Below are 16,225 nucleotides of genomic sequence, written 5' to 3'. Positions count from 1 at the left end.
CTGCATATGTGTTGGACTACCCGAATCCGAATATGCTTCGAAATAGGCTTACGCCTATTCAGCAATTCTATATGAGTAGAGAGTTCTGACTTTAGAAGGTACTTTATTCACTCCTGTTTCCAGAGTATATCCTTAAAATGATTTTGATAATATTCTTAATAACTTATCAATCTACTTATTTCCATAAGAGTCCTATACCTTCCTTTTCCTACACCATTCTGTTGGGATGTACCAGGTGCAGTTAGTTGGGATTGAATCCCTACTTCTGATAAATGACTCCTAAATTCTCCCAAGAGGTACTTGCCACTACGATCTTACCGTAGTATCTTGATACTTTTACTTTGTCGTTTCTCCACATCAGCCTCGTACTCTTTGAACTAATAAAAGCACTTAGACTTGCGGCACATCAAGTAAATATATCCATATCTCAAATAGTTGTCTATAAAATAGATGAAATATTTAAAACAACCTCTTGCCTGGATGCTCATAGGATCACACAAATCAGAATGAACCAATTCCAATATATCTTTGACTCCATACCCCTTAGACTTAAAAGCTTCTTGGTTATTTTTCCTTTCAAGTAAGACTCGTAGGTTGGAAAGATTTCCACTACTAATGAACCAAAAAGTTCATCAGCTACCAATGAATCCTACTCAAGTTAATATAACCTAGCCTTAGAAGCCAAAGATATAATTGGTTCATTTTCGAAGGTTACTTTCTCTTAAAGTTAGAAGATGTGTTACTAATTTCCATTTGTTGCATCGTGAGAGTTATAAATTGTCAACCAACGTACCAGAACAGATAACTTCCCTCTTTTTCTTAATAACAACTTTGTTATTAAAAGAGGCAGAATATCAAGTTCTTTGAATAGTTTAGAAACTGAAAACTAGTTCTTTCTAAACTTGGTGCGTAAAGACAATTACTCAAAAATCCATATTTTATTCTTATCAAAAGATAAACATCTCTCACTGCAACAGCTACCATTTTTATAGTAGTGCCTATGTAGACGGTGTTTTAATTTTCATTTAGTTGCCGGGTTTCCTGGAACCCTGCAATAAATTGCGGACATGATTAATGGCATCTGTATCTACACTCCAGGTTCTGATAGATAACACCACTAAACATGTTTCAACTAATGAATTAAATACACCTATATTGTTCTTAGTTTTAAGAAGACAGTCTACCTTAATGTCCAAGTCCTATTTCCAATCATTACAATTGGGATTACTAAGTCTTTCTTATAGTATGACTACTAGGGGATTGACAAACATTTTAAATCCTAAGAATCACAAAAATACTTGGTCAAGATTAACTCATTAAAAATCCCCATGAATTTTGTATGCCACGATAGTGTGGACGTAAACAAAATCGAAGAGGGGATTTTATTCATTAATTTTATTATCTCGTCAACTTTACTTTATGACGAATAAAATTAATAGTTGACCTGTCTTTGATCAAATATTTTGTCAAAAACTTTTGAATTTAAAAAAAATATTGATTCCTCAAACAATATTATTTAAATTCACCAACACCTCAAAACACCGTGAATTTTGCATGCTACGTTAGTGTGGACGTATACAAATTCAACATTTGTAAAAGGAGGGTTTTAACCCATTAATTTTATTATCTTGTCAACCTAACTTTTTGACAAATAAAATTAATAGTTGGTATCATTTGGTCACACAAATAATAGCAGTGACTCCGATGGGGAGGATACTATTAGACGTGCCTAAGTGTATATCATTGCTTGACACTAAATCCATTAATAAGATTATGCCCCTTCCGTTGGGGAAGATCACACGCTCTTAATTAACTTCCTATAGTCATCCAAAAATGGAAGTCTGTTCTAGTGATCCACAAACAAGCTCATCCGTTATGGAGGAAGGCACTCAGAGCCAACGCGCAAGCTTGTTTGCATCACTTACAAACCCGTAATGGAGACCATGGGATTTACTTAAAAATCCCTCTCCCACTTAGTTATTTATAAATGAGGAATTTTAACTATGCTAGCCTACTAAATATGTAAACTAACATGCACACACAGCACAATATAAAAGCAATAAATAGAAAATCTAATTTTCAACTATTATGACTTTTATCTCTTGTTGTCCTCCGTGTGTTGTCATCCCAAGCTGCTGCCATATTTGGCCACTGCCACCGGGTCTAACTGTCGCATCCATCTTGCTCCTAGTTCCGTTGCGCCTCTGGTCCTTAGAAGGTTCCACGCTTTGTAAGATTCGATCCGCGACATAAATAAAATTTTACATTTTGATCCTATATTCCTCGAAGGAATGTACATGTAAACTAGATCGAACATAAAATTAAATTTACATCCATCGATCCTATATTCCATAAAAGGAATGTACATGTAACTAGATCAAAAATAAAATCATAATAAAACTAAATACAGCTCCTGCTGTATTTTATAATACAATCATGCACACACAATAAAATGCCCTTGACATGTCCAAGGGTCCAATCACACACATAATAACTATAAGTCATAATAGTTGGATCCTGCATCCACAAAGTTAGCACATCCTACTATTATCCTGCCTAAATTATGTATGACATGTGCATAATTAAACTAATACCAAATACACAGAGGCAAAACCTTAGCTCTGATACCAATTGTTGGTTGCTACTCGGAAAGCCTAGAGGTTCCACTGTACAAAAATTTTGTACAAAGGTCTGAACCTTTTCCTAGCTACCATGTGTTCTTTTAAATTAAATTTTGGATCGCCTGCGGAACTTAACACGTTTGATCCAAAACTTAATCTATTTGTTCTTTTAGATTTTGACTTGGATCTCCTGCGGAACTTAACACGTTCGACCCAAATCACCTTAAGTTATTAATTCCATTAAATATTAATTTCCATAATTGGTTCACAGTACTGACGTGGCGAGGCACATGACCTTCTTGGATATGGGAGCAACCACCACCGACTAGACAAAACCTTTTATAGAAATCTAATATTTAATTTCCTAAAATAACTTTAGGTTAACTGAAAAGAACAATCAAATCACAAGGAAAAATAAAACAAAAAAAAAACACAACTTTGAAAAACATATTCGAAACACTAGAATCGTAAGCCTCATGATGCGGAAAGAAAAATTACTAGTTATACCTTCTAGAAAGACCTCTTGATCTTCTACCGTATTCCTCTTCTAACCTCGGACGTTGTGTGGGCAACGATCTTCCGAGATGAGAAACCACCAAGCACCTTCTTCTCCTCCTAGCTAGGTTCGGCCAACACAAAGAAGCTTCACCAAGGACGAAGGACAAAACACCAACCAAGCTCCAAGGGATACAAGTTTTCTCTCCTTCTTCTTCTTCTTCTCCGAGTAGTATCCGGCCACCACAAGAGCTCCAAGCCAATAGAGAAGGTTCGGCCACCACCAAGAGGAAGAGAGGAAGAGAGGTTGGCCGGCCACAACACCAAGGAAAAGAGGGAGAGAAATAATAGAGGTTGTACACCATGAAGGCACCTCTACCCCTTCTTTTATAATCCTTGATCTTGGCAAATAAGAAAATTTTAATAAAAACTTTCTTAATTCTTTTGCCATTGAAAAGGAAAATTTATTTAATTAAAAACAATTTTTCTTTTCAATTTTGCAATGGTCGGCCACACCATATAATCTCCAAGCAAATAAAATTTTAAACACCAATTAAAACTTCCTTATTTGCTTCCGGAAATTTATAAAAATTTCTCAATAATTTTTATCCCTTCATGATTGGTTTATAAAAAGGAAATTTAATAAATTAAAATCTTTCTTTTAAACATGTGGATAAAAAGAAAGTTATCTCTATAAATTAAAATCTCTTTTAATCTACAAATAAGGAAAGATATCAAATCTTTTCTTAATCTTTTGTAGAAACTTATAAAAGAGAATATTTAATTTTAAACTCTCTTTTAAATCATGAACATGATTAAAAATGAAAGTTTTCTTAAAATTTAAAATCCTTCTTTAATCAACAAATAAGGAAAGATTTCAAATTTTAAACTCTCTTTTAAACATGTAGATGATTTACAAATAAGGAAAGTTTTACCAAAATTAAAACCATCCTTTTAAACTACAAATAAGGAAAGAGATTAATCTCTTCTCTTAATCTTTTGTAGAAAGCTATAAAAGAAATTTTAATTTTTAAACTCTCTTTAAAATCATGATATCCACATAAGAAATAATTTTAATAAAAATCTTTTTAATATTCTAGTGGTCGACCACCTAAGCTTGGGACCCAAGCTTTGGCGACCACCTACATCCTACTTGGTTCCGCTAGCTTGGGTTCCAAGCTAGCTTGGCCGGCCCCATTGGATGGGTAAGAAGGTGGGTATGCAGTGGGTATAAATCTCTATATACTAGAGACTACGATAGGGACCGAGAGGAGGAATTGGTTTTAGTCTCCCGATGAAATTAAGCATCCCGTGTTCGCCCCGAACACACAACTTAACTTCATCAATAATAATTCATTCCACTAAAGAACTATTATTGAACTACCGCACCAATCGCAAATTACATTTTGGGCTCCTTCTTATTATGAGTGTGTTAGTCTCCCTGTGTTTAAGATAACAAATGTCCACTAATTAAGTAAGTTACTGACAACTCACTTAATTAATATCTAGCTCCAAGAGTAGTACCACTCAACTTCATCGTCATGTCGGACTAAGTCCACCTGCAGGGTTTAACATGACAATCCTTATGAGCTCCTCTTGGGGACATTCTCAACCTAGATTACTATGACACAGTTTCCTTCTATAATCAACAACACACACTATAAGTGATATCATTTCCCAACTTATCGGTCTTATTGATTCATCGAACTAAATCTCACCCATTGATAAATTAAAGAAATAAATATCAAATATATGTGCTTGTTATTATATTAGGATTAAGAGCACACACTTCCATAATAACTGAGGCCTTTATTCCTTTATAAAGTCAGTATAAAAGGAACGACCTCAAATGGTCCTACTCAATACACTCTAAGTGTACTAGTGTAATTATATAGTTAAGATAAACTAACACCTAATTACACTACGACCTTCCAATGGTTTGTTCCTTTCCATTATGGTCGTGAGTTACTGTTTATAATTTATAAGGTACTGATAACATGATCCTCTGTGTGTGACACCACACACCATGTTATCTACAATATAAATTAATTGAACAACTACATTTATCATAAATGTAGACATTTGACCAATGTGATTCTTATTTCTAGATAAATGTTTATACCAAAAGCTAGGCTTTTAGTATACACTCTAACACATTGTTCATCCACAGATTTATTAGCTGGGTTCAGAGGATGCCTCGCCTTGCTAACTTCATTTCTGAACTGCCTTTGTGGAGTTCTAGGAACTTCTCCCAGAGCTCTTTGGCAGAGTCATAGCTGCCGATTCGATTGACCTCATAGGATGGAAGGGCGCTCAACAGATGGAACTCTGCTTTACCATTTGCCACAAAGTCGGCTTGCTCTTTCTTCGTTCACTGATATTCCTCTTTGTTTTTTGGAACTACAAAATCATATTTCACAATTACCAAAATTTCAAAATCTGTTTTAAAGAATACCTCCATCTGGTGTTTCCATTGTGCAAAGTCTCCCTCGAATTTTGGTGGGTGAATGCTTGCACCGGCCATCGTCTTATTGCTTCAGTAAGCGGTTAGTCCTTCTGAGGTATCCTAGCTCTGATACCACTTGTTGGACTAGGTAGGGCCGACAAGAGGGGGTTGAGTTTATCTTTCAAAAAGTAAAACAACATCTTTCTCGACCGTTCAACTCATATTAGCAACAATAGTATAATTAAAATAAACAACATGAAAATGAAGGAAGAGGCGCTGAGTTTACTTGGTTACAACCTAAGTGGTTGTTAATCCAAGGACAAATGAAAGCTCTAAATATCTCCTTCGGTGAAGGCGGAGAAGCATCTTACACTCGTTAATTGCTCAGACTATTGTTAGGAAAAGAATACAGGAGTTGATGTATATTTCCTAGGTCCAGGGATCTTTTTATAGCCCCTGAAAAATTTTATCCGTGGCTGGAAGACGCCTCCAACAGGCTAGAAGGCATCTCCAGCAAGGCGCCAAAGGATAAAGTTTTATCCTTCGGCAATGGCTAAATTCAGCCTAGTTGAAGGCACCTTCCATAGGGTTGGAAGGCGCCTTCGTACTGTTTATCGAAGGCACCTTCCAGCCATGGAAGACGCCTTCCAGAGTGAAGGTGCGAAGGCGTGCGGAGGCGCCTTTAACTCCCTTTAAAGGCGCCTCCAGTAATATTTCCAGCCTTCTTTTTGCTCTTCTGCTGCTCTGATCGCCTGGGTGATCGTGACCATCCGGGATAGGGCTCACCCGAATCCATTTCCTCCGCACGCCTTCAACTCCCTTTGAAGGCGCCTCCAGTAATATTTCCAGCCTTCTTTTTGCTCTTCTGCTGCTCTGATCACCTGGGTGATCGTGACCATCCGGGATAGGGCTCACCCGAATCCATTTCCTGGTCTTCTCCTCGAGCAAGCTTCCACTCTGGTTTCTCGTCCCTCGGAACGTTGTGCACATCCTTCTTGTCCACCGGTGTACTCTTTCACAACACCTCATCCCTTGGATGCATCAAGCCCATCGGCTCCCTTCCCGTGTCATTCTTCTCACTATATGCGTCTTCTGCTTGACTTCTTGTGTTCCTAAGCTCTTGTACACTTAAACACAAGGATCAAACATAACAAGACCTAATTTTAACTTGATTGATCATATTAAAACTATCCCAAAATTTCAACAAATTACACAATTTTTTCATTAACCAATAACATCTCAATACTCAATGTTCTTAGCATAATCCTCTTGAACTATTTCTCGATTTAGGCGGTGTCTTTCTTGTGCATGAAATGCTAAGTCTTGTTCCGATTGTATGGGATGCCACTTTTGCTTTTAAAATATTATTTAATTTCGCATTATTTTCTTAGTTAGAACGTTATTTTCAAGCGAAAAAACGATGATTCTTGAATTGAAATTCCGAACTACAACTTATTTGTAGCAGAATCTTCAATGTAAATTCATATTAAACAACTTGAATTATTAAAAGATACAGTGATCCAAGAAATTGTTTAGGGCCGGTGATTATCCGAATGTTTTGCATATCTTCCAACTGCTTTGCATTTTGAAAGAAAAAAAAAGTAAATCTAACTCAAACATTCCAGAATGTTTTAAAAAAATAAACCACGTAAGTAAATTTCAATGTTATATAAATCACGTACTCAACTTTTATAATACCTAAATCATGCATTATATTACTAAAGTGCCAAATTTTTTAAATATTAGGTAAAATGGGTAAAGTAAAAAAAAAAAATTCCATTTTGACACAATTTTTTATTTCAATTTTGTATATGAACTTATCAAGAGTTTATATTAAGCACTTCCAAACTATCTTAACAACAAGTTATAAAAATTGGACAAAAATTAAATGGACATATCATTTACATTTTTGAGCACTCCATTTTTTATTAAAGTCAAATCAACACTCTCTACATCCTTTTTAATAAAGTGTTAAGCCCAAAATATTTTTACATTATCTAATTATTCAGTTAACATCTCGTTTCTACCATGTATAGAAACTAATTGCTAACTTTTATAACACATTATTTGATCATTTGTCTGTATAGAAATTAGATTACTAGCTTCTTCAATTGTAAAAACTTGATGCTAACTTTTACAATGTATAAAAACTAACATCTAGCTTTTACCATTATAGAAGTTAACATCTAACTTCTACAATGATGATTTTATATTATTTTGATTTTAATTTTCTGAATGATAACTAGATTAAAATAATATTTCAACAAGCAAATCAAACGATAAAGACTCCATGATACTCATTACATTTTAAATGAACATAATTTAATTATGATCAAGCTTATAGAAATTAACATATAATTTTTACAACATTTAACAACTACCGACTAGTTTCTACACGTTATAGAAACTAACGAGTAGCTTCTACAATAGCACTAAATGCAGAGGTATTTTTGGGAAGCTCAATTTTGTAGAGGGATGCTCATTTGATTGTTTTAGAAAAAAGGACGTCAATATGATTTCTATTAATTTAGGACACCCTTTGATTTTTGCCTATAAAAATTGACACACCCAATAGGACTCAAGCTGAAAAGGTTTCTGATTGCCAAATCGAAACTCCAGGAATACGACCAAGTGAAATGCATTACAACATCGATATAGCTCAATGAATTTTGCCTTATTTTTGCAAATTGGTAGGCACACAAAAAACAGAGAGATCTCATTTGACAAACATTTGGAATGAAGTGTAGAATCTTACAATAGCCAAGCTTCCTCTTGTGCAAAATTAATACAGAAAAGAATGCATCCAAAACAAAGTGAATAAATTAAAGTAAAAAAACTCCAACCAATGAGTGATTCTCCAAAGCAAATGTCGAAGAAAAATAAGAAGCATTTTAAGACATTCTCAAGATCTAAAGATCAATGTCAACTATCCAGATGAAGGTGTTGATAAGGTAAGGTTCAAGATGAACCCAACCAGTATACCTATTAAACCAGCAAATGCTGTAAATGCCAAAGAAAACCCAGCGTCACCTTTATGGCTTCTGCGCTTCTTCAAGATTTCCTAAAACAGGAATCACACAAGTTTCAGAAAGAGAAGAAAGGTCCGAGAAGAATATAGAACCAAAGGCACTATTCTGATGGCACATGTGTTGCCAATTTCTCCTTCGGAAAACTGCTTTGCTATCTAGGAACTCATAACATCAGAAAAGAATTTCAACTCAGCTTGATCAAGATACATGAAGTCACTCGCATACAATCGCAAAGTCTCAGATTTTTCAATGTTTTCTGTGCACATATAACATGCTATTAACATGCAAAAACAATTAATCAACTTGGTGGTACTCTGATGCAGTTCTAGTAGTGTTACTTGAACATGCTACAAGAACAGTTAAACAGGAGGAATTTAAGGAGTACTATCATGATTAAGAGATGAAACCTCAATTCCCATCATCCTCAAATACGATAATGAAAGAGAACTTATCAGTAACTCATCAAAGGAACCAAACAAGGAAAAATATTGAAGACTTGGTGGATCTACGACTTTAAACACCAACAAAATGCTAGACCAAAGGTAACAAGTTTGTCAATTGACATGTCTGGAGCAGTAAAATTTCTCCAACATAACATGTTTGCCTCTTCATTTGAAAGATGATAGCAACCACCCATTGTCCGTGAGATATTTATCAAAAGCTTCAGTTATTATAGACTGTCATTTTTTTTTCATTGGAGACTCAACAATAACTTCTTACAGTTTATCAACATGAACACCATCAATGTATGCCCTCCCATGCCCAGATGAAAAAATTAGAGTTGTGTTAGGCCAGGCAGATAAAACAAAACTGTTAATAGCATCATTATTGTCGTTGCCGTGTTACAATAAATATGCTTGAATACTGGACATGCATGCGACAGACTCAACAAGAACAAATGAAATAATCTAATTACGTAACATGAGCATAGAAGGAATAGCTAGCAACAAATACAAACCAATTCTCTTTGGAACTGATGATTTTGCTGAAGAGTTGCATTCCTTTCTTCCTTCAAACGTTGTAATGCTTGGGTCTGAATAAGCATAAGAAACAAACACATGAAATGGGAATAAATAAATAAATATATCGTGAAACAAAAATTAAATAACTAAGATATAGTTAGGTTTTTAGTTCAGTTTGTCCAAATGATCAGCAAACTAAATATGCTAATAACTTTGTTAATGTGCTAAAGGCCATCAAGCTAGCACACTGAAAAAAAAAAATGGAAACACAATATGCTTTTCAAAGACTAACATGCTTATTTGATCAGATCCATATTTGAGTTATAGTGTTGGTTCAAACATTATTCATAAGCATAACTACCCATTGATCCCCAAAAAAGAAAAAGATAAAGCTAAGTTTTTATTTCTTCCAATAAACAAATTCCTCTTCTATTTTGTTTGATGAAAAATACTAGTTATTAGTGGAAATCAGACAGAACAGAAGCTAAATGTAATTTATTCATGTTTTCCAAACAAAACCAAGATGTGACTCTACCAATTGAATTGTTAACAGTCAAAGATTTTATCACAACAAATTTAAAAGAAGTAAACCAATCCTATTTTATCTCCATTAAACAAATTGAGTCTCTCATTTTATTTCATGTGTTATCTCTATTGTATGTTTGATAATTCAATTCAAACTTTTCTATTAAGATTCATCCACCTTATTATTTATCTATAGATTCCAATAACATAAATAATTTACTACGTATCAAAGATAAATCTTTCTTACTCTAAGGGGGAGGCTGAAAGTTCAGAGTGATGAGACAACGTTCCCTTATCCACTCTCCGGATACATAATTCTAATCTCCTTTGTCCATCCTTGTCTAGAAAAACCTAATTTCCTGCCTTTTCTTTCTTTGAGTCACCAGCCTTGTTCATGGTGTATAGCCCATTGCAATTGACCAGGTCTTCTTCATCTATGGCCTCTACTTCTTTCTACATCACCAATCAGTCTCGATTTCTACAATGGTTCTCCTTCAATCTTGTAGTCAACCATTGTTCTAGCTCTTGCTTTTCTCAAATTTGCTTAAAATTTGTTGTTTGCTCCTATCAACTCTCGCTTCACTCTTGCTTCCCACAAATCTACTTAAATATGTTATCTTCTTCTTTACCTTTTCATTGTTGACTCTTGCTTCCCTCATATCTTCTTAAAATTTATTGTTTGCTTCGCCTATCATAGCAAGATCTTGCTTAACTTCAATCTACCTCAGATGTGCTTATACTATTTTCTGCTCGCCTATCTTAGCCAACTCTTACTTCCTTCAATTTCTTTAAAAAATATATTTTCTGCTTCAACTATTATAGCAAGATCTTGCTCACTCCAGCCATCCTCAAATATGCTATCTTCTGTTTCCACCTGTCAAAGCCCTGTACACCATCTGCATATATAGTGGACTAAAAGGCATGTGAATGTGTGCCTTCATCCCAAGTGAGCTTCTCAACTCCAAGGTCATTCTTGGTCAAACACTTTGAGAACCAATTCAAAAGAAGCAAACCTCGTATATTATTTCATTGAACAGATTAAATCTCCAATTTTATCTCTTGTTTTCTCTCTAATTTTTGTTTAGTAAATCAATTATAAATTTCTATATAAAAAACCAATTGTCTTATAATATGTGAATACCTTCCAAGTTCCAATAATACAAATTATTTACAGTAAACATTTCTTTTATGAGCTCTTAAGAACATATTGAAAAGAGAAATTAGATACATCCTATGGATCTTCTGAAAAGATATTGTTTAATAATTCCATTCACTGCAGTTGATGCATATGAAACTTTGTCATGCATCAGAATACATCACCAAGACATTGGTAGAGATCAACCAACATCAAATAAAAATAGGATTCAATTTGTCCAGGATATTTATGTTCGCATAACTGTAAGTAACTATGATATAATTTAAGACCAATGCTTTTAAGTTCACTTTTCTGGTGTAAGATTACTCTCATTTACAATAATGCAAAGGCACAATTTCTGATTGATTGCATTGCGACGTCAAAGTTATAAATAATATATTTGTCAATTACTTTATGAAACATAAGAAGAGAAACAACTTCAAGGAATTGCAGGTTACCTCTTCGAAACTTGAGTTATTCATCATCTGCAATTCAAGAAAAACAATCATATACTACATTAGCAATCAATAAGCTATCGAATAATTTGAAAGGAAAAGAAGAAAAATAAAACTTTGAATAAACATGTTAAAGTAGGACGTACATCAGATCCTCTTCTTCCGGTAGCTGCGGAAGCAAGGCCTGACTCTTCTTCTGTATTTCCATGACCAGATTGTGCCGGAGATCTGTAAACCACCTTGAGCTTGTGTTCATCTATTACCTTACCACCTTCTTTGCTAAACTGCAAGAGAGAATGTTCAACGACAGCATCACAATTTCCATAAATGAAGTCAAAAAATTTGCTGTCAGAAGCTTCAGATATATCTCAAAGAACTCACCGTGTCATTAGGAATTTCGTCCATGTCACTTATAGGGGGCACTTTGGCACTCTGGATGAGGAATTTGTCCTTGCATTGCATATCAGGTGGGTACTCCTTTTGGGGCTGGAGAGTAACTGAAAAAATAGAAAACAAGCAGCTCTCCACAAAATTAATGACGGAACCTGAAAGGCAACAAATCAAATTTCTCCTCGATACCAACCTATGACGGTGGATGAATCCCAAGGCTGCACCACACTAGTGTTAGGGCGGACAAAGTATTTCTTCGGAGCCGTCGTTTTCACCTATTCAGTTAACCAGACAATCCTAAATTTATCACAGCCAAGTCAAGATCTTTAACAAAAGACATCTCATTTCAGAAATCACGCTTTTCCTCCAGAAGACGAGTTAAACAAATCCAAATTTAAGAACTAGGGAAAAACAAACAAACAAACAAACAAACAATGGGCCAATTACTCGAGTACCTTGAACGCAACATGGTGCTCCGTATTGTTGATGACCTTGAGATTGCAATAAGACGGTTTCTCCAACTCCACTGTTCATCAAATAGCGAACTTCGTCACGATCACAGGGCACAGCAATCGATTTACGAGAGAAAAGAAGGAAAGAGGCATAATATTGGGGAAAAAAAACAGGTTACATCCAAAGGTGAGCTCTTCCGGGTGAATAGAGATCATCTGGCCGCCCACACCCATCGCTGCCCTGGAAGACGGAGCAGATCCCAGCAAGCCGAGGAAGCACTTTCTGCCTTAAACAAACGGGGGGAAGGGGAGAGAGAGAACGAGAGAGATCGCAACGGTTCGGAGATCGCCTGAGTCCGACGGAGACGGAGACGGGACGGCGTTGATTCAAATGATGAAACAACCAACCATTTCCCCAGAGATTCTTTAATTTAATAATTTAATTCGTAAAAAATTGGAAGAGCACCGGAGCTTCAGGGTCATTTTATTATAAATTAAATTTATTTATTAAAAAGGGATCAATTGCTTTGCTGGCACTCAATTAAGGCCACGTCCAAATCAAAATAAAGCACATCATGATAATAATTATTTATGTGATATAATTTATGAATAAAAAATAAATCTTTATTTAAGATGTAAACAAGTCGACCCACCTATGAAGTGTTTATTTTTCTTGTGGGCCCGGACTTACTGGGCAGGATTAATTCTTGACGGCGCATATCTGCTTATAAAAAAATTACTTTATGTAAATAAATAAATATATTAAATAAGTCACTCTTAAAATTAATAAATAAATTAAATATCTAATATCAACTAAAAATATATTTACATTTATTTACTAAATTATATTTATTAAAAATTTATTAAATTTAAATCGAACTTAAATTTATTTATGAATGTTTTTATAACTATTATTAAAATTTTAATTGAACTTAATTATTTTTTATAAATAAAAAATAAATGACAAGATGGTGTAGTAGTGTGACGTATCATCAATACAGTCCCACTATCCTGTAAATATGAATTCACAAACTCTATACAACTTATCCTAATTAAAAAATAATGTTATTTCTAATTTCCCATACAAAATATATTAAATTAGGCATAGGAATATCCTAATTAAAAAATATTATTATTTCTAATTCTCCATAGGAAATATATTAAAGCAGACACAGCAATATAACTTGCCTTGGTCAATAAACGTCTACCATGAAAATAACGTTCAAATACTCATAATAACTTGCCTTGTTTTGTTTCATATATAGTTAATTTTTAGTTCTCTTCCATAGGGTGGAGTTATGTAAAGAATAAATGCTTATGTATGTGTATCACGATGGTAAAAGATGAATATTTATCTTCAGTGTCTTTATCAACTCATCCCAGGATCAACACTGAGAAGGTAAATCACGGACGACTACTAGTCTTTGGAATAATGACTAGCACATAATGGAGGTATTTATCTCGACTTTGTCGAGATTCGAACCTCAGATCTCATGATGACAATACCTTATGTGCTAACCATTAAACTCATCCAAAAATACTCTATATGTAAAGTGCATTACCTATCCTTCAGATAATCATATTCCTAATAGAAAGAGATCTTTGTGCCAAATCTAAATGTAACTCTATATCAATTCGATATATGACTTCCATATTTTTTTTATCCAAGACTTTTTTAAGATTAGGATGTCTAAACAAACTATACACTCTAATCAGTCCTTCTTACTCAAATCATTCTATCATCCTTCGTATAACATTCAAGAGTGTAAGATTTTGGATATAAAATAATCATTTGATTAGCGATGAATCCAAGGGCGTCACGGGACCGAGAGAGTGCGATCGTCCCCTGAAATTTAGGAGAAATATTAATATAGTGAAATTATTTTAAAAATAATAATTATAAATTCTAAAAATATCAAGATTTTTTTTTCACAAAATATTCAATTAAAACAAATAAGAACCCAAACTTATTTTTCTTCTCTCCGCCAACCTTTTTCTCTCTCGATATTTTTTTTCTCTCTCACTTTTTTCCCCTCTCCTCTCCCATATTTTCTTCTTCCTTCTAATCCCCTCTCCTTTTTTCACTCCCATGGTCTTCTTCCTCTCATAATCCCATTATTATTCTTTCCCTAACCTTAATTTTACCCTCAAAATCCTCCACTGCACATTGATGTTGTTGTCGTCCACATTGCTATCGCCAAACGCCGCTATCACTGACATCGCTATCGTTTGCTGCCAGCGTTGTCGTCGTCGTTTCGCCGATGCTCCACAGTAAACACTTTTTTATTAAGGTAAAGTTTTATTGTTTTATTTCTTTCGATTACGAATTTAAGTGTTATAAAAACGTATAGTATTAATTTTTCTTATATTTGTATTTTTATTTGCTAGTCAAGCATTGTTTGATTTGTTATACGAAGGTGATCAATTTCATTGACGATCATTAAAAAATTTGATTAATTAAATCATATCATTTATTGCAACTCATCGTATAATTCACTATAAGAAAACTCACAATTAGCGACTGAATTTAATTTCTGTTACTAATTAGAAACTGAAATAAATTATGGTCACTAATTTAGCAACAAAAGAAGTTTTCGTTGCTATTTTAGCAATTAAATTAAGTTTCCATCACTAATTGATTTTCTAATTAAGATTTTTATTCTCGATTTTTTTTCCCAGCGCCCTAAAATCTTCCTCTCTGGTCGACCTCCTCTCCAATCTCTGGCACATTCCTCTCCTCTCCTCTTCGATGTCTGGCACTGGTATGCATCCCATCGGTATGCTCGATCTTCTCCCATTCCCTCTCCTCTCTTAGCGATAGTTTGGTAGCGGCCTCACAGCGAGATCTCGCTTTGGCTACGACCTTGCAGTGAGATTTTGTCTAGGCTACAGCTTTGCAGCGAGGTGGCGAGATCAAGCATGACCTCAACAACGTGCCATGATTAACTTGAATTCGTGCCCCCCTATTGTAAGATCTAGCTACGCCAATGGATGAATCCAAGTGCATCGCCCATATTATTTTTTTATTTATTCATATTATATATATATATATATATATATATATATATATACAATCAAGCTACGCCAATGGATGAATCCAAGTGCATCGCCCATATTATTTTTTTATTTATTCATATTATATATATATATATACAATCAAGCTACGCCACTGGATGAATCCAAGTGCATCGCCCATATTATTTTTTTATTTATTCATATTATATATATATATATATATATAATTATTCATAATATTTTTTATATATGTTATTTTTAAATTCTATGAACATTAATGAATCGAATTCATTAGTGTTCGAATTTATATATATATATAGTGAAGAGATAAGAGGGGAGGGCATTTTGGACATTTGAGGGTAATTAGGTTTTGGTTTTAAGGGGGAGCACTATTCACGCGGAAAAGGGGCGCGTTTTTGGTCCGCCGTCAGGAGGAGCTTCATCCCGTCGGTATGCTCGATCTTCTCCCCTTCCCTCTCCTCTCTTAGCGATAGCTTGGTAGCGACCTCACAGCGAGATCTCACTTTGGTTGCGACCTTGCAGTGAGATTTTGTCTGGGCTACAACTTTGCAGCGAGGTGGCGAGATAAAACATGATCTCAACAACGTGTCATGGTTAGCTTGAATCCAAGTGCATCGCTCATATTACTTTCTTTTTTATTTATTCATATTTTATATATATAATAAATTCGAACACTAAT

At 34.5% G+C, this 16,225-nt stretch overlaps 1 protein-coding gene across 1 annotated transcript; it reads right to left on the bottom strand.

Moving 5' to 3' along the window:
* Window positions 1-8,257: 8,257 nt before the first annotated feature.
* LOC122010063 (vesicle-associated protein 2-1-like) lies at window positions 8,258-12,965 on the bottom strand. The gene is made up of 8 exons (XM_042566435.1): window positions 12,690-12,965; window positions 12,514-12,584; window positions 12,252-12,333; window positions 12,050-12,165; window positions 11,815-11,952; window positions 11,672-11,698; window positions 9,550-9,624; window positions 8,258-8,623 (listed from the first exon to the last, which is right to left on the bottom strand). The coding sequence occupies exons 1-8, from the start codon at window positions 12,742-12,744 to the stop codon at window positions 8,489-8,491; spliced, it is 699 nt and encodes a 232-aa protein (XP_042422369.1). The 5' UTR covers window positions 12,745-12,965; the 3' UTR covers window positions 8,258-8,488.
* Between the last annotated feature and the right edge of the window lie 3,260 nt (window positions 12,966-16,225).

The sequence above is a fragment of the Zingiber officinale genome, chromosome 8A, assembly GCF_018446385.1.
Source record: "Zingiber officinale cultivar Zhangliang chromosome 8A, Zo_v1.1, whole genome shotgun sequence".
Taxonomy (NCBI): Eukaryota; Viridiplantae; Streptophyta; class Magnoliopsida; order Zingiberales; family Zingiberaceae; genus Zingiber; species Zingiber officinale.
Note: the sequence above shows the minus strand (reverse complement) of the source record. Positions and strands in the feature narration are given on the sequence as shown.

What these genes read in the sequence shown, in the direction of transcription:
- LOC122010063 (XM_042566435.1), bottom strand. Translation starts at nt 12,744, where the DNA reads ATGGGTGTGGGCGGCCAGATGATCTCTATTCACCCGGAAGAGCTCACC. An exon ending in GGAAGAGCTCACCTTTGGAT is followed by an intron (nt 12,585 to 12,689) that starts GTAACCTGTTTT and finishes TTTGATGAACAG; the next exon opens with TGGAGTTGGAGAAACCGTCT. An exon ending in ATCAGTTCCAAAGAGAATTG is followed by an intron (nt 8,624 to 9,549) that starts GTTTGTATTTGT and finishes TTCCTGTTTTAG; the next exon opens with GAAATCTTGAAGAAGCGCAG.